Raw genomic sequence first — 27167 nt, forward strand, 5'->3', positions numbered from 1 at the left:
GGAACTTTTTTTCTTTTATATATATATTTATATATTCCCTTTTGTTGCCCTTGTTGTTTAACATTGTTGTGGTTATTGATGTTGTTGTTGTTGGATAGGACAGTGAGAAATGGAGAAAGGAGGGGAAGACAGAGAGGGGGAGAGAAAGATAGACACCTGCAGACCTGCTTCACCGCTTGTGAAGCGACTCCACTGCAGGTAGGGAGCCGGGGGCTCGAACCAGGATCCTTATACCAATCCTTACGTTTTGCGCCACGTGCGCTTAACCCGCTGTGCCACTGCCCGACTCCCTGAGGGTGGGAACTTTTACGAGTACCACTAAGATTGAGTTTATTTCTGGGGTAATCCAAGTGAAGTAACACTTGCCTGAAAGCAGTAGAATTTAAGTTGTATAGGACTTTCATGTCCTGGTGCATGATAGTGGAGGAGGACCCGGCCTGAGGGTGTCTGTGTTTTGCAGAAAACTGAGAAATTTTTACCAGTGTACCAATAATTATGTTTACTGTAAACCATTAATCCAACCCAATAAATAAAAGATAAAGTTATATATACATATCCCTTTATAATAATGTCTTTACATAAACCTTTATCAAGGTTTTGTCCTAAATTCTTGTTTTAAATGAGCCACTGATCTAGACATATCCAATGGAAAGTCTGATTGTATGGAAATTCCCTCACACAAGAATGCTCATTGATGACCTTCCATTCACAGAGACTCTTGGGTGATTTTTCTAACACTTGGCTCCTTTAAAAGTGTTATGCTTGTTGTGCCAACAATCAAATTGTCTTTTGCTGAATGATTGGTGTGTTTATGAATTACTCTATGTGTTGGCAGTTTGAATAGTAAAGAAAATGGTGATTGATGGGTTTAAAGTGTCTGCTGACTTTTACTCTTTCTAAAGATGCATTATGGTGTGCTATGAGATTCTTTTTCCAATATTTCAGATTTTAAGTCCTCCTGGGAGAGTCTGTGATTTTTGTGGAGCTCAGTGATAATGAAGTTCCTCCTATGACTTTAAACTACTCTCTGAGCTAAAATAAAACCTCTGGAAAACTCAGTCAAAAAAATTTTTTTTAATTTTTTTATTTATAAAAAGGAAACATTGACAAAACCATAGGATAAGAGGGGTACAACTCCACACAATTCCCACCACCAGAACTCTGTATCCCATCCCCTCCCCTGATAGCTTTCTTATTCTTTAGCCCTCTGGAAGTGTGGACCCAGGGTCATTGTGGGATGCAGAAGGTGGAAGGTCTGGCTTCTGTAATTGCTTTCCCGCTGAACATGGGCGTTGACAGGTGGATCCATACTCCCAGCCTGTCTCTCTCTTTCCCTAGTAGGGAAGGGCTCTGGGGAAGCAGAGCTCTAGGACATATTGATGGGGTTGTCTGTCCAGGGAAGTCTGGTCACATCCTGCTAGCATCTGGGAACCTGGTGGCTGAAAAGAGAGTTAACATATAAAGCCAAACAAATTGTTGACTAATCATGAACCTAAAGGCTGGAATAGTGCAGATGAAGAGTTGGGGGGGGTCCTCCATTTTGTAGATAGTTAGTAGGCATATTTTAGTTATATTTCAAAGGGCCTATAGCTATACTAGTGTTTTGTTTTTTTGTTTGTTTTGCCTGAGCCTGAAATCTGATATGCAGGTGGATCCTAATTATTGTCTGGGATTTTTTTTTTTTTTTTTTTTTTTTTAACCAGAGCACACTGATCAGCTCTCGCTTATGGTGGTACAGGGGATTGAACCTGGGACTATGGAGTCTCAAGCATGAGAATCTGTTTGCATAACCATTATGCTATCTACCCCCTCCCTAAACTCATTCAAATTTAATTCTCATGCATGGCAGATATTTGAATGTTTACCGTGATGTGCTTAGTTGGACTGGAGTGAGGTAATAATATACTAGCCCCCACCAGTTTCCTCTCTCTAGGTTATTTTGATCCTTCTGTCTTCAACCAATTTGTCATAATATTTCAGCAAACATTTATTGAGTTCCAACTGTGGGCTTAGCAACAGGAACAGCCCCCATCCTGAAAGGTTTCACTGAGGCTAGAAGGTGGCACAGGACCTAGGTCTGTGAAAAAGCTGTTGTGATCCCACGAAAAGTTCAAGAATATGAAAAGATACAGCAGTGCCCCCCAGAGAAGGATGATCAACTACTGAGGAAGAGTCAGAGTTTCATAGAAGTGAGACTTGTGTAACTCAGGCAGAATTTTATGGAACTAAAAAGATAGCAAGTAAAAAGGAACACTATCTTCAAGTATTTGGTTCCCTTTATAATTTCCAAATACAGGGGTATAGACTTTTCATTAAAACATACCAGAAGGGGCCAAGAGGTGCCGCACCTGGTTAAGCATTCACATTACAGTGCTCAAGGACCCAGGTTTAAGTCCCTGGTTCCCACCTGCAGGGGGAAAGCTTCACATGTGGTGAAGCAGGGCTGCAGGTGTCTCTCTGTCTCTTTACCTCTCTATCTCTCCCTCCCCTCTCAATTTCTCTCTGTCTCTACTCAATCATAAATAAATAGATAATATATATTTTTAAAAATGCACACACACCAGAAACTTTTTTTGCCTCCAGGGTTATCACTGGGGCTCGGTGCCTGCACTATGAATCCACTTTTCCTGGAGGCCATTTTTTCCCTCTTGTTTTTTTTTCCCCCCTATTTGTTGCCCTTGTTGTTGTCATTATTGTTGTTGTCATTGGTGTTGGATAGGACAGAGAGAAATTAAAAGAGGAGGGGAAGATGAAAGGGAGAGCAAAAGACAGACACCTTCAGACCTGCTTCACCACTTGTGAAGTGACTCCCCCCTCCCCCCGCGGGTAGGGAGCTGGAGGCTCTAACCATGATCCTTACGCTGGTCCTTGAGTTTCACACCATGTGCACTTAACCCGCTCTGCTACCAGCTGGCCCCAAATGCTGCTCATTTCTATTGGATTTTCAGAGAAATCATGACATCTTTTTCTTTCTTTTTTTTTTTTTTTTTACTTTTTTCCCCCTTTATTGGGAGATTTATGTTTTACATTTGACAGTGAACACAATAGTTCGTACATGCATAACATTTCTCAGTTTTCCACAAAACAATACAACCCCCACTAGGCCCTCTGTCATCCTTTTCCAGGACCTGTACTCTCCCACCTACCCACCCACCCCAGAGTCTTTAACTTTGGTGCAACACACCAACTCCAGTTCAGGTTCTGCTTGTGTTTTCTGATCTTGTTTTTTCGACTTCTGCCTGTAAGATCCCATATTTATCCTTCTGTTTCTGACTTATTTCATTTACCATGATTTCTTCAAGCTCCATCCAAGATTTTCTATACAAAATGTATCAGGACTTTTCCAGCAACCCAGTAGAGAAATTGTGTGGCTGAAGAAAGAGACACCAGAGAAAAACTTTTCAGTCTCTTTAAAATCTATTATCATGTGGTACACAAACTACCGACATTCAAAAAATAAAAGAATAATTATTCTTTTTTTTTTTTTGGTTCATTTGTTTGTTTGTGATAGAGATAGAGAGAGACCAAAGGAGAAGAATGAAAGGGACGACAGCATCAAAGCTTCCTCCAGTAAAGTGAGGCAAGGTTCAAACCTGGGTTACTCACATAATAATACAACACACTAGCCAATTGAGCTATTTTACCAGCCCAGAATACTTGTTCTTTTAGGAACAGAAACGCAAATGCAGTGACCCCGTAGGCATTTACAATGAATTTCATAACCCCCTATTCTTTCCTGAATGTCTTCTTCTCTTAATGTTATCCCTAATTTTGGAGTAGAATAATTTTCTTAAGTTAAATGTCTTTCAGATGTGCCCTGCTAAGCAGAAAGTTTTTAGGCAGAAGACACTTTCCATCTCTCTGAAGTACTGCCTGACCCTTCTAGTTATTTGAGAGAATCTCCAGCTCACTGAGAAAATTCTTCTCTGGCTCAAGTCTTGGCAAGTCAAATGAGTCATTTAAAGTGTTTAGAGAGTGCTGGCGCTCACGTGGAGTGGCTCCAACCAGCGGGTAAGCCTCTGACCCTCCCTCACCAGCTCAAGGGGCTGTGTGACTCAGAAAGAGGCATCAGGGAATATTCTGGTATGAACATTCATTTATTTGGAGAAGGGTACAGTTTTTTATAGAGAGTTAAACAAAGAACATTTTTCACATATGTCAAAAATTACAGGTTTCTTAAAGGTCAGTTTGCCCCTATGGTAGGGGGCTGATATGACAAGAATTGATGAGATACATAAAGGTCAAAACAGTTAGTCTCCATGATGCAGACAGGTTAATTATCCAAAGGCATTTGAGAGAATCATAGGGGTTAAACCAGTAAGGTGAGGTAGAGAAGAAGGAAAACAAAGCTTGATGTAAATCACAGATATCAAAGGGCACAAGGAAATAAGATTTGGGTGCTTTTCACTGTCTGGTGTTGCGGGGATTATGATAGAGTGTGTTCTCCTTTATAATCTAAAGGTGAAGTGGATGTGTGAACTTTGAGTGAACCCTAAAGCAGGCAGCCATTTGGCTGTGTGAGAGGCTTGTAGGCTTTCTGTGAGCTTGGGAGATTAACAAGGAGAAACTGAGTCTGGGAGACTTCCCTCTTGGCTTATCTTTATAAGGAGACAGGCTAACAAGTGGGGTGTCTTTCGAGACCTCCATCCAAGGATGGGAGAGCTCCCCTAAGCTCTACCAAGCTTTCACATAGTCCCACAAGAGAGAAATTGTTGGTCTTATCTCAGGTAGTAAGTGACCAGACCATCTTGCTTAAGTTTCTGTTGTGAAAATCACCTAACTGCCAAGGGGAAATTAGATTTTTATTACATGTCATCTACAAATGATTATCAGGTCTATACCATGGATTAGATGATATTAATCAGTTTGACGGAACAAAAGTTTTCATATTTAACATAAGCTCATTGCTTGTATCTGTTAGAATTTTGTTTTATTTCCATTCCTATAGAAAACAAATCATTCAGGGAGGTCAGATGGTGGTGCCTTAGGTTAAGCACACATAGTACAAAGTGCAAGGACCTGCTCAAGGATCCTGGTTTAAGCCCCCGGCTCCCCACCTGCAGGGGAGTCGCTTCACAGGCGGTGAAGCAGGTCTGCAGGTGTCTGTCTTTCTCTCCCCCTCTCTGTCTCCTCCTCCTCCTCTCTCAGTTTCTCTCTGTTCTAAAAATGAATAAAATGGCCTTCCGGAGCAGTGGATTCATAGTGGCGGTGCCAAGACCCAGCGACAGCCCTGGAGGCAAAAAGAAAAAGAAGAAAAAAAAATCATTTAGTGCATAATCTGGTTGCATAGAAACAGGACTAGAAAAAAAATGGAAAGAAGGAAAAAGAGTGGTCTGGAAGGTGATACAATGCTTTATAGATAAAGCAGTGGACTCTCAAGCCTGAGGTCCTGAGTTCAGTCCCTGGCAGCACATGTACCGAGGTGATGTCTGGTTCTTTCACTCTCTTCTCCTATCTTAACTAAAAAACAAATAAAATATTTTTTAAAATGGAAAGGGAGGGAATCAGGTAGTAGCACAGTGGGTTAAGCACACGTGGTGCAAAGCATTAATGGACCGGCATAAGGATCCCGATTCAAGCCCCCGGCTCCCCACCTGCAGAGGAGTCACTTCATAGGCGGTGAAGCAGGTCTGCAGGTGTCTGTCTTTCTCTCCCCCTCTCTGTCTTCCCCTCCTCTCTCCATTTCTCTCTGTCCTGTCCAACAATGAGGACATCAAGGACAACAACAATAATAACAACAAGGGCAACAAAAGGGAATAAATAAATAAAAATAAATATTTTTAAAAAATGGAAAGGGAAAAGAGTAATTAATAGAATTAAGACTCCATGTTGGAATGGCAAGAGACCTACCCATCATGCTTTGTGTACTGCATATGCCTAACCATCAACCAATACTAGCTAGTGAGAGCCATAAATCATTACCCCGAAAAGCTTCAATTTCTACTTTGACAACTTTATTTTTTGTTTGTTTGCCCTCTATAAAATGATCGGCTCCTGCCCTCAAGTGTTGGGGTGTTTGTAGAACTGAAGAGATAATGTTTCAATGAAATTGATACCACTTGGAAAATGCCAAGTTAGCTTGCTTTTGAACAAGTGAAAAATAAAATACTCAGAATAAATGAGAAGCTTGCTGTACTAGTGAGAACACAGGCTTTGAGTTTTTAACAATCCCTGGTTGGAATTTTCATTTCTGTTAACTTAGAAGCTGTTAAAATCTAAACCCTTCTGGTCTTCCACCACCCCAACTGTAAATGAGAATAATAATATTGAACTTGCTTGGTTGTTCTGAGGATTAAATTGTACAAATGGGAAATGTGCAGCATCTTTGGCACAGAGAGGTTAAGTAAATGAGATTTTACCGCTTCCTTAGTATGTTCTGAAATTCTGCACAAAGCTTGATATGTGGATGATATCATTAAAAAAAGCCCTGTAAAAATGAGGGTGCTAGGGGGTCGGGCAGTAGCGCAGCAGGTTAAGTGCGCATGGTGCAAAGCGCAAGGACCGAAGGAAGGATCCCGGTTCGAGCCCCCGGCTCCCCACCTGCAGGGGAGTCGCTTCACAGACTGTGAAGCGGGTCTACAGGTGTCTATCTTTTCTCCCCCTCTCTGTCTTCCCCTCCTCTCTCCATTTCTCTCTGTCCTATCCAACAACGACGACATCAATAACAACAACAATAATAAAAAATAGAAGGACAACAACAGGGAAAATAAACAAATATATATTAAAAAAAACACAAGCACCATCATTATTAAAAAAAAAAAAAGTGAGGAAGCTAAAGCCTGGAGCAGTTAACAGTCTTTCCAAGGCTCATGATCAGAAGTAGCAGGGCCAGGATTTGGACCAGAAAATCTGGCTCTGGAGTTCTAACTTTAATCATTTGTCTCTATTCCTTTTCCTTCACGTAAGCCAGCAACCCACCCACAGGGAGATGACTAATACACTGCCTCTGGAATAGATGAGTTCTAGAAGTCATTGGTGTTGGTAGACAGAGACACTGAAGTATTATTCTAGGGTAAAGGAATGTTATTGACGTATATACGGATAGGAAGAGGCATTCAGAGCTCTGCCAACAAATAATTTTGCTCAAATGGTTCCAGGCTATTAAAATGAAGGAGGTTAGGGGGCTGAGCAATAGCACACTTGCGTAAGGATCCGGGTTCAAGTCCCCTGTCCATACCTACCATACCTACAGGGGGAAAGTTTCACAGGTAGTGAAACAGTGCTGCAGAAGTCTCTCTTTCTCTCTCCCCCTCTGTCTCCTCCTGCCCTCTCAATTTCTCTGTCTCTATCAGAAATTTAAAAAGAAAGGGAGAAAAAAGTGGCCGACAGGAGCAGTAGACTTCTCACGCAGGCACCGAGCCCCAGCAACAGTCCTGGTAGCAATAATAATAAAAGGAAGGAAGGGAGAAGGGAGGAAGGAAGGGAGGAAGCTAAATAAAATAAAATGGAGAGTATACAGTGCGGAAATAAAAATTATGTATAAGGGGCCAGATGGTGGCGCACCTGGCTGAGCACACATGTTACAATGTACAAGGACCCAGGTTCCAGCCCCCTGTCCCCACCTGCAGGGGGAAAGCTTTGCGAGTGGTGAAGCAGGGCCACAGGTGTCTCTCTGTCTCTCTCCCTTCCTATCACCCCCTTCCCTCGCGATTTCTGACTATCTCTATCAAATAAATAAAGATAATAAAAAGTATTAAAAATTGTATGTATATAATCTGCTCCAAACTTTATCTAAACTAATAAACGTTTACAAGATGTCTCAGAGATAATCTCACCCAACGTAGTGCAGTTTACCGGGTGTGAGGACTGAAGTCCAAACCCCCAGCACAACACAAGGGTACCATACAGGACACCAAAATAAGCTGTGAATAGTGAAGCAGTGCTACTATGCTTCTGCTTTTTTCTTTCCTCCTGTATGCATCTCTTTCTCTGTCTCTGCAAGTCAAAGGAAAAAAGAATTCTCCAGAAGTAACGAGTCTTTCCGACACAATAAGCAAACAATTATAATAATAAAGTTAAGTGGAGAGGCAGCTTATCTGCTAAGCAAAAGATTTGCATGCATAATGTCTCAGGGCCAATCCCCAGCATGCATATGTCAGGGTTAAGTGGTGCTTTCCTCTCTCAAAGAAATAAAGTAATTTGGTGGTCCAGGAGGTGGCACAGTGGATAAAGCATTGGACTCTTCAAGTGTGAGGTCCTGAGTTCAGTCCCTGGCAGCACATGTACCAGAGTGATGTCTGGTTCTTTCTCCCTCCTGTCTATCTCATGAATAAATAAATAAATTCTTTTTAAAAAAAAAAAAAGTAATTTTGGAAAAAATGGGTTAAAACATGCAGAAGAATAAAAATGAACCACTGTATTTCACCAAATACAAAAGTAAACTCCAAGTGGATCAAGGACTTGGATGTTAGACCAGAAGCTATCAGATACTTAGAGGAAACTATTAGCATAACTCTTTTCCGCATAAATTTTAAAGATATCTTCAATGAAACAAATCCAATTACAAAAAAGACTAAGGCAAGCATAAACCTATGGGACTACATCAAATTAAAAAGTTTCTGCACAGCAAAAGAAACCAATACCCAAAGAGACCCCTCACAGAATGGGAGAAGATCTTTACATGCCATACATCAGACAAGAGTTTAATAACCAACATATATAAAGAGCTTGCCAAACTCAACAACAAAGACAACAAATAACCCCATCCAAAAATGGGGAGAAGACAGGGACAGAATATTCAACACAGAAGAGATCCAAAAAGCCGAGAAACACATGAAAAAATGCTCCAAGTCTGTCAGAGAAATGCAAATAAAGACAACAATGAGATACCACCTCACTCCTGTGAGAATGTCCTACATCAGAAAAGGTAACAGCAGCAAATGCTGGAGAGGGTGTGGGGTCAAAGAAACCCTCCTACACTGCTGGTGGGAATGTCAATTGGTGCAACCTCTGTGGAGAAGCAGTCTGGAGAACTCTCAGAAGGCTAGAAATGGACCTACCCTATGATCCTGCAATTCCTCTCCTAGGGATATACCCTCAGGAACCCAAGACACCCATCCAAAAAGATCTGTGTACACATATGTTCTTAGCAGCACAATTTGTAATAGCCAAAACCTGGAAGCAACCCAAGTGTCCAACAACAGATGAGTGGCTGAGCAAGTTGTGGTCTATATACACAATGGAATACTACTCAGCCCATCTTGGATGGAGCTTGAAGAAATCATGTTAAGTGAGATAAGTCAGAAACAGAAGGATGACTATGGGATGAGCTCACTCTCAGGCAGAAGTTGAAAAACAAGACCAGAAGAGAAAACACAAGTAGAACCTGAACCAGAATTGGTGTATTGCACCAAAGTAAAAGACTCTGGGGTGGACTGGGGGAAGGGTTTAGGAACAGAATGGCAGAGGACCTAGTGGGGGTTGTATTGTTATGTGGAAAACTGGGACATGTTATGCAGTACAAACTATTGTATTTACTGTAGAATATAAAACATTAATCCTCCAATAAAAGGAAGAAATTTTAAAAATAAATTAATTAATAATGATAATAAATAGGGAGGAAAGTGAGAACTCACTGTCATGTAGTGGAGGAAGATGACAAATTGGTGGATTGGTGGACGGTTAAGTATATTGCCGTCTACCAGAGACGAAACTGTACCCCTGTGGTAAAAGCCGTGTAGTAGATCAACATTTCCCCCCTCAATGAAATTATCTAGAGCCAAGCCAAGAGCTCCCGTGGACCGAGCACTGCTTTGCTACATGAATGACTCAGGCTCATACCCCCCCACCCCCGCCATATTGAAGTAAGCTTTGATGCTGTGGCCTCTTCCACTCCCTCGATACCTCTTGGCCTCTCTGTCTCTAAAGAAAAACAAACAAAGCGCTTAGCTTGAAGTAAATAACCTAGCATAATAAATGTCTGTCTTAACCTTAATAGCCCATCATTTATTTATTATTTGAATTTCTTGAATTCTTCATTGCTTTTTTATTTCTTCTTCTTCTTTTTAAGTGAAATCATTTTTTTTGAGGGAAGTGGGGATTTACAGGACTATCCTCACTAGGGTAGTTTCTTAGCTCATCACACTCACCAACAACTTGTCATATTCCTGCACTATAGAACACTGGGAATAACCTGTTCCTTCCTCTGACCCTTTTTTTTTTTTAAGGAAGAGTATAGTTTTGTTGTGGCTTGTCATATAGGTACTAAAAATATTCCAATCCATTGTCTCTTTTTTTAATATTTATTTATTTATTTATTGGCTAAAGATAGTCAGAAATTGAGAGGGGAAAGGGAGAGGGGCCACATGGATGGCACACCCAGTTAAGTGCACATATCACTATGAGTAAGGATCCGGACCTAGGTTCGAGCCCCCACTCCCCACCCACAGCAGTAAAAGCTTCATGAGCAGTAAAGCATGTCTGCAGGTGTCTATTTTTTCTCTCTCCTTCTCTATCTCCTTTTCCCTCTCAATTTCTCTCTGTCCTGTTAGATAAAAATAAAGGGAAAACATGGTGGCTGGGCAGTGGCGCAGAAGGTTAAGCGCACATGGCTCGAAATGCAAGGACCATCATAAGGATCCTGGTTCAAGCGCCCGGCTCCCCACCTGCAGAGGGGTCGCTTCACAAGCTGTAAAGCAGGTCTGCAGGTGTCTGTCTTTCTCTCCCCCTCTCTCTCTTTCCCTCCTCTCTCCATTTCTCTCTGTCCTGTCCGACAACAATGACAGCAATAACAACAACAATAAGAACAACAGTGATAAACAAGGGCAACAAAAGGGAAGAAGTAGCCTCCAGGAGCAGTGGATTCATAGTGCAGGCACCAAGCCCCAGCAATAACCCTGAAGACAAAAATAAATAAATAAATGGAAAAATAATGGGGGGAAATGGGCACCAGGAGCCTGGGATTCATAGCACCAAGTCCCAGTGATAACCCTGGTGGCAATTTAAAAAAAAATGGTGGGGGTAGATAGCATAATGGTTATTCAAAGAGACTCTCATTCCTGAGGCTCCAAAAGCCCCAGGTTCAATCCCCTACACCACCATGAGCCAGAGCTGAGCAGTGCTCTGGTAAATAAAAAGGTGGGAGAAGCTTCCAATGGAGGAGATGGGACACAGAACTCAGATGGAATTATAGCCCTCTTATCCCACAATCATATTAATCATGGTTAAATCTCTAATTTAAAAAAAAAAGTCCCTGATAATTAGCTTTTAAAAGGAAATAGAGAGAAGGGGAAGAGGGAGAGAGACCCCTGCAACACTGCTTCACCATTTGCAAAGCTTCCCCCCTGCAGGTGGGGACCAGGGCCTCTAACCCGCATCCTTGGGCATTGTAACCTGTGTTCAACCAGGTGCACCACCACCGGGCCCCCTCCACTGTCTCTTTACTATGCTCTTTTTCAAAGATTTATTTATGGGAGAGTGAGCAAGCAGGCACCACCCTGGCATTAGACTCAGAACCTGACACCCACAAGTCCTGTGTTCTACTGCTATGGCACTGCTTTGTTGCTTATTTCTGCTATTCTGTCTTCCTTCATGAACGACATGTTTGAGAAAATAAACCCATGTCTCTTTTCAACTCCTCAGCCCACATTTCTAATTTAACTACTGCTCCCCATCTCTCACCTCTATCTTCCCCCCCCCCCCGCCCCAGTTAGTTGACGCACCTGTCCAGAATCTCAGCTTCATACACTTGCAGTAGATAAGAGTCCATGGTAAAGAAAGAACCTTTTTTCAATTAACAGGTCAGAGTATCTCCTGTATTCTTATATTTTCCCTGCGAGCTTTAGGGGAGAAATCACAGCACTAGTCAGGCAAAAGGAAAGAGAGAGATGCGGAGTTTTTCATAAAGACTCAGATTGTTGGCAGAGAGTACAGCGTTGACTTGAGACTACTAAGAAAGAGAATGTGTTCATTTATGCATGGATAGTCCACTGAACACCCAGAAAGTATCTAAAGCTTTCAGAGTCATTACGCTTATGGAATAAGAATTCCATGGGGCCTGTTTCTCTGAGTATTAAACAAACAAACAAAAAAACAAAAAAACTCCCACTTGATTCTTGTTGAGGGTTTTATGCTGAAAATTAAGCTCTCTAAGAGCCATGTGCTGAATGAGTTCAGTCTCTCTCTGTGCAGTAATGATGGGGTATTTGGCCAGCAAATCCTGAAAATCAGCAGTACTCAAGGTGTCACCAGGAACCTACTTTAGTTTTGCTCAGTATTTCCCTCACAAAAGTGTCCCCCGGTGTCACCAGAGCTGTGCTGTTCAGATCCACTCACGTCACCAGCCCAGCAAGGTTCCTCAGTATCATTCCTCAGAAACAGTTCAGAAAAACTCACTGGATTCTGTTCCAGCAACAGATGAGATCGGTATTTGTTTTCCACTCTTAACTTAATGAAATTTGTAGTCAGAGTTAAAACAAAAAACAATTTAAAGTCTTTTGCCAGTACAGGATCTAAAATAGATATTGTGTGGCTCATGGATGGAGTCTCTCCTGGCTCTTGGGGCTGCCTCTCTGATTGATGAAATAAAGAATATTTTCTGAGCCGTTTGGTTTAAAGAAGCATATTTAATAACATTAAGATGTTTTTTAATTCAAATGGACTATCTTGTTATAACACTTTTTTTTTCTCTTTTGCTTCTCTACTCTGGAATTTCAGGAGGGGCCTTTTTAATCTAAGAAAATAATATCGGAGCTGGGAAGATAGTACAATGGTTAGGCAAAAAGACTCTCACGCCTGAGGCTCTCAAGTCCCAAATTCAGCACCACAAGCCCCAGAGCTGAGCAATGCTCTGGTCTCAGTCTCTTTCTCTCTCTCTTTCTCTCTCTCTCTATCTCTGTATTTAAAAAGAAAATAGATTTGGTTATGCAAAAAAGACTTATGTCAAGCCCTGTGCCACCATAAGCCAGAGCTGAGCAGTGCCCTAGAAAAAATAAACAAATAAATACCAACAAAGCAACAACAAAAACCAGAAGGAACCAATCAATGACTTCTGATTACTTCCGTTTTCAGCTGCACAAAATCCTCAAGGCAAGATTCCTAAAGCCTAACAACTACTTGTTCAGCAGTGGAAATGATGGGAGATATTATGTGAACAAACTCAGTTGAGTTTTGTACTATTTTTTTTTTTAAATAATCTTAGAAATAGTTCACCACGTAGAGTACAGGCCTTGTTACGCTAAGGGTCCAGAATGGAACCCAGGCACTCCATAGGAGGTACTATGGCACTGGATAAAACTCAAGTACTGTGGTATCTCTCACTATGTTTCTCTCTTCCTATTTGAATAAAAAAAAAAAAAAAAAGCAGCCCAGGGAGCCAGGTGGTGCACCGGGGTTAAGCGCACGTGGCACAAAGCACAAGGACCGGCATAAGGATCCCGGTTGGAGCCTCCAGCTGGGGGTGGGGTGGGTGGGTTAGTTGCTTCACAAGCAGTGAAGCAGGTCTGCAGGCATCTTATCTTTTTCTTCCCTCTCTATCCCCTCCTCCTCTCTCAATTTCTCTCGGTCCCTATCCCCTCCTCCTCTCTCAATTTCTCTCGGTCCTATCCAACAATAACAGCAACAACAACAAAAATGGCTGCCAGGAGCAGTGGATTCATAGTGCAGACACCAAGCCTGCCCTCCCCCCCCCCAAAAAAAAAAAAAAAACAGCCCAGAGCAGTGAAGTTCTGCATGCATAGGTAAGGCCTCAACGCTGCAAAAAATACATGAATAAATATTGACAATGAATCATCTTAGCAAAAGGTTGTGTTACTAGTGATTCTGTCTGGGTAGCAGGCCCTACAGGTGAGGGTGGGAGGCAGCCTCTTTCTGTAGCTTACTACCCCTGTAGTGTTGGTGTGGGCTATATCCAGGATGGTCAGTTTTTTGGTATCGCTTTAATAAGATCCTACAAATTATCTTTCCTTTTTTTTTTTCTTTTTTTTTACTAGAACACTGCTCAGCTCTGGCTTATGGTGGTGCTGGGTATTGAACCTGGGACCTCTAGTGACAAATGATCTTCTTAATGCATTAACCATGAGACATTTTCCTTCATCAGGATTTAGCCCTCTTCACTATTGTCTTGACTTTGGGGCTCAGAAAGTACTGAGCACTGAGGGCTTAATTTGTCCAAGATTACATCTTGGTAGAGTCAGAATTCAAACCCACAGCTCTCTCTCTCTCTCTCTCTCTCTCTCTCTCTCTCTCTTTCTCTCTCTCTCTCTTTAATATTTATTTTTTATTCCCTTTTGTTGCCTTTGTTCTTTTATTGTTGTAGCTATTGACGTCGTTGTTGGATAGGACAGAGAGAAACCGAGAGAGGGGGAGGAAGAAAGACACCTGCAGACCTGCTTCACCGCCTGTGAAGCGATGCCACTGCAGATAGGGAGCTGGGGGCTGGAACCAGGATCCTTATGCCAGTCCTTGCACTTTGTACCATGTGCGCTTAACCCTCTGCGCTACTGCCTAACTCTCTTATACTCAAGTCTGTGAATGCCCCCGCTCCATGTTCTGCCCTCTAGAGCCAGTTTATGCCTCTCATTTCTTGACTTTCATTACCCAAGTAATCAGGCCTGGAAGACCACCCCCCCATGCCGCCCCCTTACTGGGCCACACATCTATGCCAAATCCTTCAGTACTCAAAACGATGTTTCAAAATACACCATAAATCATGAGTAAGAGTGACGCAGTAGTGTACAGTGCTAACAGTAAAACACAAAGACTTGAAATATTGGGCAAAGCCAGCCCTATAGGACTAAAAGAATAAGCTTTGGAGAAATTAAGTGCACATCTGAATAATAACTGCACCTTGTTTTTCTCTAGGTCAAATAAAATATGCCGTTATTAGCAAAAAAAAAAAATTACGGATATCTACCTATGGCTTGGGTGGTTGTTTACTTCAGGAGAGCATTTTGTGATGGGGTAGATAGCACAATGGTTATGCAAAGAGACTCTCATGCCTAAGGCTCCAAAGCTCCAGGTTCAGTCCCCACCACCACCATAAGTCCTATCTGATCAGTGTTCTGGTAAAAAAAGAAAGAAAAGAAAAGAAAAAAAAAAAACTCCATTCTAGAGAGCGTTAATGGTTACTGGAAATGAAGAAGAATTTTTCCGTTTTATTTTTATAGGATGCCATCGTGATTCATGAAGTCTATGAAGAAGGAGCAGCAGCCAGAGATGCAAGACTTTGGGCTGGTGATCAGATACTTGAGGTATAAGATTCTGATTTTTATTTTTATGACAGCAAATAGTCTTTTTACTTACCTTGATCCACAAGGTCAATTCATATGTCCACTGTCTTCTAATCAAGTATAATCTTAAGCATGTGCACTGTTTTTTTTTCTCCCTCCTTTTTTTTTTAAATTTGTATTAGTGATTTAATAATGATTAACAAGATTGCAAGGTAATAGGGGTACAGTTCCACACAATTCCCACCACCAGAGTTCTGTGTCCCATCCTGTTGGTATGCTTCTAATTCTGCTTCTAAAAACCCCTTCTGTTTCATTTGGTTTAATCCCCCCCTGCTTAACACTGTATTCTATTTACATAACCACTGTTAACTAAGCACCACCCTCCCTCCAGGGCATTGGTGGTTCAGTGGTAGAATTCTCGCCTGCTCCGCCCCCTCTCCTTGTCACACCCTGATTTTCACCAGTCACTTTTCTCTCCACCCTCTCTACATCACATCCTGTTTACACCCTACTTGGCAAGTATATTAGTTTTAGTTTAGCTTAGCTTGGCTTAGACTGTGCTGCGTTCTGCATGAATAAAGAGATACTGCGTACAGCCCAGCCATGAGTCCCTGGTCTCCTGTCTCCCACCCACGAAGCTAGTCCGGCACCATCCCCTCCATTAGAAGCTTCCCTAGTCTTTATCCCTCTGGGAGTATGGACCCAGGATCATTATGGGGTGCAGAAGGTGGAAGGTCTGACTTCTGTAATTGCTTCTCCACTGGATATGGACATTGGCAGGTCGATCCATACCCCCAGCCTGTTTCTATCTTTCCTTAGGGGGATAGGGCTCTGGAGAGGTGAGACTCCAGGACACATTGGTGAGGTCATCCACCCAGGAAGGTCAGGATGGCATCCTAGTAGCGTCTGCAGTTAGTGGCTGAAAAGTGGTAAGGTTTGAAGCAGGGAAAATTGCTTAACAAACAGGAGCCCATAGGTAGGAATAGAGTAGATGGGATGAAATTATTGGGGGTCATCTTGTCTATGTACTTATTTCTTTTTGGAATACATTGAATAACTGTTGTTAGAATCATGGCACAGCATCACTATATAGCTATGTGCAAAGTCTCCTTAAGGAAAAAATGTAAGTTTTGGTCCTGTATCTATAATCTATCTGATAAGACTATACAGTACTGCAGTTTGAGTCTTTCATCTCTCCATTGTAGCTCACTAAATTCTCTCCTAAAAACATGGGCCAACTTGTAGTTTTTTTTTTTTTTTTTAAATAAAACCTAAAACTTTGTTATGTGTTTTTTCTCTGGGGTAGGAGATAAACAAGATAGCAGTTGCATACAACAGAATCAATATTTACTTTTGACTCAACTCATGGTTAGTGATAACATAGAAGAATCCACAGAGAAACAGGCAAGGAGTCTTTCTGTGAATGTCGATTTGTCAGTATATAGGAGACACCTCTTACGCATACTGAAAAAAGAAATCTCTCCTAACTCATAGTCCAGAAGAACACCAACGTGAATCATATCTGAGACTGAGGGAATCCCAAGGACATGTTTAAATTTCCAGCAGCCCTCCCCTGAGGACTGTGGTTCAGAAACATCTCTGGGGAAAGATTCTTTGCACACACACACACACTGAAAAGGCACCTCTGCCTCCGCTACACGTAAGCATGCACACCTGAGACTCCACAAGATCTGATTGCAGCTTTAAGTATTATTTTCTTATTCCCAAAAAATATATCAAACCAAAGTCAATGCCTTGCCACCTTTGCTTCCTAGTTGATGAAAAAGTAGAGTCTGCTCCATTTAGATGGTATATGGTACTTATTAAAAATTGAAATGCTTAACTTGCCTCCTTCAAATAGACTGTCATTTAGCAAAGGCGTTAAAACCTTTTAAAAAGTGCCAAGGCTGGCAGTGTCTGAACTACAGAACGGAAGAATGGAAAGTCAATGCCAGGCGTTCTGGTAGGTGGAACTAAAGAGCTTTTTTGATGGTGTGAAACCTTTAGGCAACATTTATTTCTTTCATTGGATGAATTTAATTGAATAGTTAACATTTTATGGTGGGCCTGTGCATTTTTTGCTTTGCAGCTTTAATATAGCACATTATGAATGACATCATAGGATTTTATTTTTCCCTTTGGTGGTTCTTTTCTGCCTCCCAAGATGAAACCAGAGACATAATTAAGGGTGGAAAATTAAGGCAAGAAGGAGTTAAAGGGGAAGCCGAGCTGACTGCAAATTAAATTCAGGGCAAATTATAGGGTTTCTCTGCAGGCTTCCCCTGTGTCTTATTGCTGGATTAGGACATATTCCCAGTGCATTCATTAAGGTACAAATGCAAAAGGTTAGACAAACAAGCAAGGCCTCACTGGGAATTAGCTTGACTACTTCAGCACACAACACAATCTTCTAGTGGTCAGGAGTTTCATTGGTTTGTTTTTGAGGGGGTAGTTCTCCCACGATTTTCATTTGGCTTTAGAATATAAATAGGTTGAATATTCAGATGTGTACAGCTATATGCTTGCCTTGCTACTTACGTGATGTGGAAGTCTGCATTGTCTAGTTTATGATGGGCTGGTGAGGTGGTTCAGTAGGTAGAGCACGTTCTTTGCAAACCTGAGGCCCCAGGTTCAATCCCCAGGTGGCACATATGGCCAGAGTAATGTTCTCTGTTTCCCTCACCCCTCGGTATACCTTATTTAAAAAATAATACATAATAATAACCAAAAAAGATCATGATGATGATCGTGATGATGATTGCATAGGTATAAAAGTCACATAAGTGGGGCAGGTGGTAGCGCAGCGAGTTAAACACTCATGGTGCAAAGCACAAGGACTGGCTCAGGGATCCCAGTTCAAACTCCCAGCTCCCCTCACAAGTGGTGAGGCAAGTCTGCAAGTGTCTCTCTTTCTCTCCCCTTTTCTATCTTCCCCTCCTCTCTCAGTTTCTCTCTGTACTGTCCAACAACAACAATAACAACAACAATGGGAAAAAGATGACCACCAGAAGCAGTGGATTTTTAGTGCAGGCACTGAGCCCCAGATTACCCTAGAGGGGAAAAAAAAATTACATAAACTCCCAGGAGAAATTATATACTTTAAATGTGTATAATTTACCCTAAGTTATACTTTCTTTTCTTTTCTTTTTTTTTTATAGAAATAGAAAGAGAAAAAGGAAGGGGGGCAGAGATAGCATAATGGTTATGCAAAGAAACTCTCATGCCTGAGGCTCCAAAGTTCTAGGTTCAATCTCTTGTACCACCATAAACCAGAGCTGAGCAGTGCTGGGGAAAAGAAAGAAAGGGAGAAAGGAAGAAAGAAAGAGAAAAAAGGAAGGAAAAAGGAGAGAGAGAGAGAAAGAGAGAAAAGAAAGGGAAGGAGGGAGGAATCGAACAAGAAGATACCTGTAGCAATGCTTCACCGCTCATGCAGCTTTCCTCCTGCAGATGGAGATTGGAGACTTGAGCCTGGGTCCTTGCCCAGAAATGTTTCCGTCTATATCTACTTGTATTAGGTAGACCCTCAGCTGTAGCTGCCCAGAAATGTTTCCGTCTATATCTACTTGTATTAGGTAGACCCTCAGCTGTAGCTGCCCTTTGATATAAAACAGACTCATTTGCACGTGAATACTCTGGACAGATTAGCTTGAAGAAAGCAAATTTGCTTTCACTGGAAAGAAAACTTGCAAGACTGAATAAGTCATTTCCTCACCACTTGCCAAATTCTATTACCGCATGTCGCTAGATGGTGTGTGCTTCTCGCTGGAGGTGGACAGAGCAGACTCTTCTCTGCCTCAGACATCGCACATCCTGTGTTTATAACCAGGAAACATAGATCTCAGTCGGGCCAAGTAACATGTTTTATTTCTAAGTAGCTTTAGACCCTACATTTGGACTTGTTCTTCAGACAAATTATACTCAGGAAAGTCTTCTGTATTGCGCAGCCCGATTCATGAATTTAATATTATCCTCATTTTAAACTTAGGACAAGCCAGATTTTACATAGAGATAGAGTCAATGATTATTTTATGTGTTTATTTACTTCTTTTTTCTTTTTTCTTTTTCCCGTCCAGGGTTATTGCTGGGTTAGGTGCCTATACTATCAATCCACTGCTCCTGGAGGCTATTGTTTTTTCCCTTTTGTTGCCCTTTTTGTTTTATCATTGTTGTGGTTATTATTATTGTTGTTATTAATGTTGCTGTTGTTGGATAGGACAGAGAGAAATGGAGAGAGGAGGGAAGACAGAGAGGGGGAGAGAAAGATAGACACCTGCAGACCTGCTTTACCGCCTGTGAAGCGACCCCCCTGCAGATAGGGAGCTGGGGCTCAAACCGGGATCCCTATGCCGGTCCTTGGGCTTTGTGCCATGTGCACTTAACCCGCTGTGCTACCACCCGGCCCCCTGTTTACTTTTTTTTTTATTTTTATTTATAAAAAGGAAACTCTGACAAAAACAATAGTATAAGAGGGGTACAACTCCACACAATTCCCACCACCAGCTCTCCATATCCCATCCCCTCCCCTGATAGCTTTCCTATTCTTTATCCCTCTGCGAGTATGGACCCAGGGTCATTATGGGATGCAGAAGCTGGAAGGTCTGGCTTCTGTAATTGCTTCCCCGCTGAACATGGGCATTGACAGGTTGATTCATATTCCCAGCCGGTCTCTCTCTTTCCCTAGTGGGGCAGGGCTCTGAGGAAGCAAGGCTCCAGGACACATTGATGGGACCCAGGGCAGTCCGGTTGGCATCATGTTAGCATCTGGTGGCTGAAAGAACAGTTAATATACAGAGCCAAACAAATTCTCAACTAATTATGAGCCTAAAGTACTTCTTTATTTTGACCAGAGCACTGCTCAGCTCTTGCTTTTAATGGTGCCAGGCATTGGCCCTGAGACCTTAGAGCCTCAGGCATGAGTGTCCTTTTTGCATCTTCCACACTCCATTATGGAGTCAATGAATGATGTTTTTTCACTGGCAAGATTTATGATCCTGTGATTAACATGGATCACCTCTCTCTGTTACAATGAGGCCCTTCTCTTGTTCTATGCTTTCTCCAATCACCCTCTTCTGTTCTTTGTGCAAATGGGAGCAGAAAGCGAGGAAAGAATGTTAGGGAACTAGCATAACAATTATGCAAAAAGACTTTCCTGCCTGAGGCACCAAAGGCCCCAGCTTAGTCCCCACCACCATAAACCAGAAGCAGAACAGTGAAGGGAGACAGGGTGTGGGAAAAGGAGGGAGAATGAAACCAAGAGAAACCACTGTCTTTGCTTAGTTATTCTTTCCTACTAAAGAACCAGCTCACCCTCTGTGCCCTGTGCCTGCCCTTCCCAAGGACTGTAGTCCACTAAGTGACAACTAGGTCTTCCTTCTCCCTAACAGGGAGCTCTACGCTTACCACACAGCCATCAGCCATCAGTCCTAAATAATGCACAAAGAGCTTCTGCATGGCATTTAAGTAGCGTATCATTCCATAAGACTGGCCACACAGCGATCCTTCTCCCAGGGTTGTTGGTGCAGTTAGCGGAATCTCCTACTAAGTAGACAGTGAAATGAGGACTGAACATGGAGATGACGTCAGACACAGCAGGCATTTTCACGGCAGACTTGAGTACAAAGTGTGTGACCTTAGAGTTTGAATGTCTATTAATGAAAAGCATAATGATTTATTAGTTGTATTCCTTCATAATAATTAATGAAAAGTACTAGACTCATGAAAAGGATCATTGGTAAGGCCTCTCAAAAGGAATTTTAGAATTCACTTTTAGTCCACAGAGGTAACTGGTTTTCAGCTGAGTAGGAGAAGCGGTCTTGTGTGCCATCTATTGGAATACAAGGAAATTATCAGCTCAGACCACATTTTCTAGAGGCATTGTTTCGCCCTTTGTGCAGTGGATTTACCTTAACAAGGAATGAAGATCCAGTCCTATTCTTTATCCCTCTGGGAGAATGGACCCAAATCATTACAGGGTGCAGAAGGTGGGAGGTCTGGCTTCTGTAATTGCTTCTCCACTGGACATGGTTGTTGACAGGTTGATCCATACTCCCAGCCTGCCTCTCTCTTTCCCTAGTAGGACAGGGCTCTGGGGAGGTGAGGTTCCAGAACACATTGGTGAGGTCGTCTGCCCAAGAAATTCACATTGGCGTCATGGTAGCATCTTCAACTTGGTGGCTGAAAAAAGCATTAAGATATAAAGCAGGGAGTAAGGCAGTAGCGCAGTGAGTTAAGCGCAGGTGGCGCTTAATGGCCCCAGTTTGAGCTCCAGCTCCCCACCTGCAGGGGAGTCACTTCACAAGCGGTGAAGCAGGTCTGCAGGTGTCTGTCTTCCTCTCCCCCCTCTCTGTCTCCCTCCTCTCTCCATTTTTCTGTCCTATCCAACAACGACGAGAGCAATAACAACAACAATAATAACTACAGCAATAAAACAACAAGGGCAACAAAAGGGAATAAATAAATAGTAAAAAAAATATATATATTTTTAAAAAAGAGAAAAGAATTAGATAAAAAGTTAGCTGTGCTCACTGCTTAACAGAATGGTCAGTGAACTCAGAGAAGGTATGGAGTTTGCCTGAATTCATGTCACTTACCAGAAGCAGAGCCATGGCTTCAGTCAGTTCTGCTTTCAGTGCAGTTTGTGTCTAACACATGTCTGTCTTTGTCCGCGCTGACCCAGAGTCACATGAGGGCACTTTAAGAAGTCTCTGATGGGGCCAGGCAGTGACGCACCTGCTTAAATGCACATATTACGGTGTGCAAGGACCTGGGTTCAAGCTCCTGGTCCCCACCTGCAAGGGGAAAGCTTCACAAGTGGTGGAGTGGGGCTGCAGGTGTCTCTCTGTCTCTTTCCCTTTCTATCTCCCCTTCTCAATTTCTGTTTCTATCCAATGATAAATAAATATTTTTAAAAAGAAGTCTCTGGGGGGTCGGGCGGTGGCACAGTGGGTTAAGTGCACATGGCGCAAAGCATAAGGACTGGCGTAAGGATCCTGGTTCGAGCCCCCCGCTCCCCACCTGCAAGGGAGTCGCTTCACAGGCGGTGAAGCAGGTCGGCAGGTGTATATCTTTCTGTCTCGCCCTCTCTGTCTTCCCCTCCTCTCTCCATTTCTCTCTGTCCTATCCAACAACGAGCAACATCAACAATGGCAATAATAATAACCACAACGAGGCACAACAACAAGGGCAACAAAAGGGGGGGAAAATGGCCTCTAGGAGCGGTGGATTCATGGTGCAGGCACAGAACCCAGCAATAACCCTGGAGGGGGAAAAAAAAAAAAAAGAAGTCTCTGATGCTATTGGATGCTTTGATGCTTTAGAACTGGGTGGTGACACACCTGCTTAGGTGCACTTGTTACCATGTGCAAGGACCTGGGTTCGAGCTTCCAGTTCCTGCTTATGGGGCGAAACTCCACAAGCAGTGAAGCAATGCTATCGCTCCGCTCCGCTCCTCTCCTCTCCTCTCCTCTCCTCTCCTCTCCTCTCCTCTCCTCTCCTCTCCTCTCCTCTCCTCCCCTCCCCACCCTTCCCCTCCCCTCCCCTCCCCTCCCCGCTCCTCTCCTCCCCTTCCCTCCCCTCCCCTCCCCTCCCCTCCCCGCTCCTCTCCTCTCCTCTCCTCAGGTCCTCTCCTCTCCTCCCCTCCCCTCCCCGCCCTGCCTCTCTCCTCTCCTCTCCTCCCCTCCCCTCCCCGCCCCGCCTCTCTCCTCTCCTCTCCTCCCCTCCCCGCCCCTCCCCTCCCCTCCCCTCCCCTCTCCTCTCCTCTCCTCCCCTCTTCTCTTCTATCTCTCTCTCTCTCTCTCTCTCTCTCTCTTCCAATCCCATCTTAGTTTCTGTCTGTCACTACAGAATGAATACATAAATGGATACCTATACATATGAAATGAAATAATGAGTCTTCATTTTCTTCTGGGCCTCTTTGGAAGTAGTCATGGTGTCATGGTGTCAGCAACTGACAGAATGCCAAAGCTGGGGGTGTGGGTCAGCTCAAGAGTGCACACTTTGCGCTGAAGAACACCCTGGGCCATTTCCCTGGCACTGCATTAAAAAATTAAAATAAATACGAGTGAAAATGTCAAATGGCTCTGGGTGGTGGCGCACCTGGTTGAGTGCACATATTACAATGTGTAAGGACCCGGGTTCAAGCCCCAGGTTCCCACCTGCAGGGGGAAAACGTCACAAGTGGTAAAGCAGGGCTGCAGGTGTCTCTCTGTCTCTCTTCCTCTCTGTCTCCTCTACTCTCTCAATGTCTGGCTGTCCCCAGCCAATAAATTAAAAAAATGTCAAGTAAGAAGCAAACCTAGTCTAAAAATACTAGCCAAACACTAATATTTATTTCCCTTTGACCTCCATCAGGTGAGCTGATTTAGTCTCTCTCTCTCTCTCTCCCTCCCTCCCTCCCTCTCTCTCTCTCTCTCTCTCTCACTCCACCCCCCCTCTCTCATTGATTCCATAGTAAAGTCCACAGCTTTGCAAATTGCATCTTCCTGTGCACTACCCCACACTCTTATTTGATAAGGGAGATAGTGTCATGGTCTCCCTTCTGCCTGAAGCCACTATCGCTGCTAGTGGTCACTACTTGTGTGCTTTGGGAATGGCTAGAAATGCCTGCTGGTTTGCCACTGGCTGGGTGGAGGTGCCCCAGTAACACAGCAATAGACCAGCCTCTGCTTCACAAGCACATCTCAGGATCCCCGTCGTTCCAGGTTAATGGAGTGGACCTGAGGAGCGCCAGCCATGAAGAGGCCATCACAGCCCTGAGGCAGACCCCCCAGAAGGTGCGACTGGTGGTGTACAGAGATGAAGCACTCTACAGGGACGAGGAGAACTTGGAGATCTTCCCTGTGGATCTGCAGAAGAAAACTGGCCGAGGACTAGGCCTGAGCATTGTTGGAAAACGGTAAAGAAAGGCTGTGAAGTCGGGGTTGAACTGAGTTGTATCCTAGGGACGAGTGCATATAAACAGGGCAGGGAAGATAGCATAATGGTTATGCAGAAAGCCTTTCATGCCAGAGGCACCAAAGGTTCCAGGTTCAGTCCCCGGCACCACCATAAGCCAGAGCTGAGCAGTGCTGGTTTAAAATAATAATAATAATAATAATAATATCTAAAGCTTAGCTGCCTGGGAAGTGGCACAGTGGATAAAGAGGTGGACTTCAAAGCATGAAATCCTGAAGTCCTGAGTTCAGTCCCTGGCATTGCATGTACCAGAGTTATGCTATGGTTCTTTCTCCTTCTCTTTCTCATGTTAATAAATAAATAAGTCTTAAGAAAATAGATCTTGGGGGCCCGGCGGTAGCACAGTGGGGTAAGCACACATGACACGAAGCACTAGGACCAGCATAAGGATCCTACTTTGAGCCCCCGGCTCTCCACCTGCAAGGGGGTTTGCTTCCCAAGCGGTGACGTAGGTCTGCAGGTGTCTATCTTTCTCTCCCCCTCTCTGTTTTCCCCTCCTCTCTCAATTTCTCTCTGTCCTATCCAACAACAATAACAACAACAACAAGGGCAACAAAGTAGAAAAAATGGCCTCCAGGAGCAGTGGATTCGTAGTGCAGGTACCGAGCCCCAGTGACAACCCTGGAAGCAAAAAAAAAAAAAAAAAAAAAAGAATAAAAAAATAGATCTTAATGCCAGCTAATAATTTAATTACTAAAATTAATATACTTGTGAATATTTGAGTGACTTAGATCATATTTCTGAGCAAAGTTTTACCCAAAAAAAGCCTAGAATTCTAAACTAAATCAACCCATAAGATTAGAACAAAGTCAGCAAGATCTTTTTAATTTGTTTTCACTTAGATGAGACTGGCAGAGTTGATTAAAGTAATTAGACCCAGGTGAGGGTAGAGGACATAATGATTATGTAAAGCGGCTCTCATTCCTGAGGCCCCAAATTCCGAGGTTTGATCCCCTGTACCACCATAAGCCAGAGCTGAGCCGTGCTCTGGTAAAAAAAAAAAAGAGAGAGAGAGAGAGAGAAATTGTTCAATTTATGAGTTTATACAGTGTCAGGTTAAGAAATTTCTCTCTGGGGGCCATCTGGTGGTGGCCATCTGTGGTGGCTCACACATTCAGTGCACAAGGGCCCAGGTTTGAGTCCCTGGCCTTCACTTGTAGGAGCAAAGCTTCATAAGTGGTGAAGCAGGGCTGCAGGTAACTCTCTGTGTCTCTATCCAATAATAAATAAATGAAAATATTTTAAAATGCCTCGTAAAAGAAAAAAAAAAGAAAATTGCTCTCTGTATGCATGTCATGTTAATCCCATACTCTATTACTAAAACTAGTTGAGAGGTTACTAGAACTAGCTAAGTAGATTTAATTGAGAGATAGATTCTTTAAAAAAAAAAAATTATATATTCATGAGAAAAATAGGCAGAGAGAGAGAACAAGACATCACTGGTACATGTGCTGCTGGGTGTTGAACTCAGGACCTCATGGTCAAGAATCCAACACTTGGGAGACAGGCGGTAGTGCAGCGGGTTAAGCGCACGTGGCGTGAAGCGCAAGGACCCCTGCAGGGGCGTCACTTCACAGGCGGTGAAGCAGGTCTGCAGGTGTCTATCTTTCTGTCTCCCCCTCTCTGTCTTCCCCTCCTATCTCCATTTCTCTCTGTCGTATCTAACAATGACGACAACAATAACAACCAATAATAACTACAACAATAAAAAAGGGGGTCAACAAAAGGGAAAATAAATATTAAAAAAAAAAAAGAATCCAATACTTTATCCACTGTGCCAACTCCCGGCAGTAGTTTTCTATTAAGATGTCTCCCAAGTAGCTTGCATCAAAAAATGTAGGTAGATCCTGGTGGCTCACTGCTCTTTTGAAGTGTCAGCCATAGTATGGTAATTACGGTAATTGTTCCAGAATAATATTAGTAGATTTGGCTGGCAGCAAACTAGAGAGTTAAGTAGTGCCCTGGAGCTACTGTCCTTGCTTCCATGGTTTGGTGGCTTTAAATATCTAGTGTGTATTTATTCCAAAAAGAATGCCATGATTTTCAAGTGACATCCCAACAAAGTATTAAGTTATAGTAAGATATATGGAAAACTGAGAAATGTTACACATGTACAAATTACTGTATTTTACTGTTGACTGTAAGCCATTAATCCCCCAATAAAGAAAAAAGTTACAATCATCTTAGGAAATTCTTAAGAAGAATTCAAATAGAAATATACATTATGTCATATCCCCTGTTGGGCCTCTTATGTGTATAACCCAGTGTTTTTTTTTTTTTTTTCTGGTGGTTGAAACAGCTACAAAAATTAAAATATTGAGGGCCAAGAAATGGCTTACCCAGTAGAGTGCACAATTTGCCATGAATGAGGACCTGGATTTGAACCTTCTGCCACTACATAGGAGCACTGCGCAAAGGGGGAACTTTCATGAGGGCGGAGTGGTGCTGTGGTGCCTTTTTTCCTCCTCCTCCTCTTCCTCCTCCTCCTCCTTCTTCTCCTTCCTCTCTCTCTCTCTATCTCTCTCTCTTTCTCTCTCTCTGTCTCTCTATCTCTCTCTCTGACTCTCACCCTCTATCTAGAAAAATTATATAATCAAGTGAAACTATCAGCTACCATTTTTGAAGACTGACTTTATTCTTTTATTTTAGCACTTCCTTTATTCTGGATAGGGATAGAGAGAAGTTGAGAGGGAAAGGGGACATAGGAAGTGAGGGAGAGAGACTGAGAGACTTGCAGCACTACTTCACCACTTGTGAAGCTTCCCCCTGCATATACGGATCAGAGGCTTGAACCTGAGTCTTTGAGCATTGTTTTTTGTTTGTTTTTGTTTTAAATATTTATTCCCTTTTGTTGCCCTTTTTTATTGCTGTTGTAGTTATTACTATTCTTGTTATTAGTGACGTTGTTGTTGGATAGGACAGAGAGAAATGGAAAGAGGAGGGGAAGACAGAGAGGGGGAGAGAAAAACAGACACCTGCAGACTTGTTTCACTGCTTGTGAAGCAACTCCCCTGCAGGTGGGGAGCTGGGGGTTTGAACAAGGATCCT

General features: G+C 42.9%; 1 protein-coding gene across 4 annotated transcripts in view; it reads left to right on the plus strand.

Moving 5' to 3' along the window:
* LOC132542943 (inaD-like protein) overlaps nt 1-27167 on the plus strand; it is a 234205-nt gene that overhangs the window by 162572 nt on the left and 44466 nt on the right. For all 4 annotated transcript variants that reach the window (XM_060206318.1, XM_060206319.1, XM_060206321.1 and 1 more), the window contains 2 exons: nt 15105-15188; nt 23867-24060. In XM_060206318.1, the coding sequence (XP_060062301.1) occupies nt 15105-15188; nt 23867-24060 (278 nt within the window). The remainder of the gene's footprint in view (nt 1-15104; nt 15189-23866; nt 24061-27167) is intronic.

Source organism: Erinaceus europaeus, chromosome 13 (assembly GCF_950295315.1).
Source record: "Erinaceus europaeus chromosome 13, mEriEur2.1, whole genome shotgun sequence".
Classification (NCBI taxonomy): Eukaryota; Metazoa; Chordata; class Mammalia; order Eulipotyphla; family Erinaceidae; genus Erinaceus; species Erinaceus europaeus.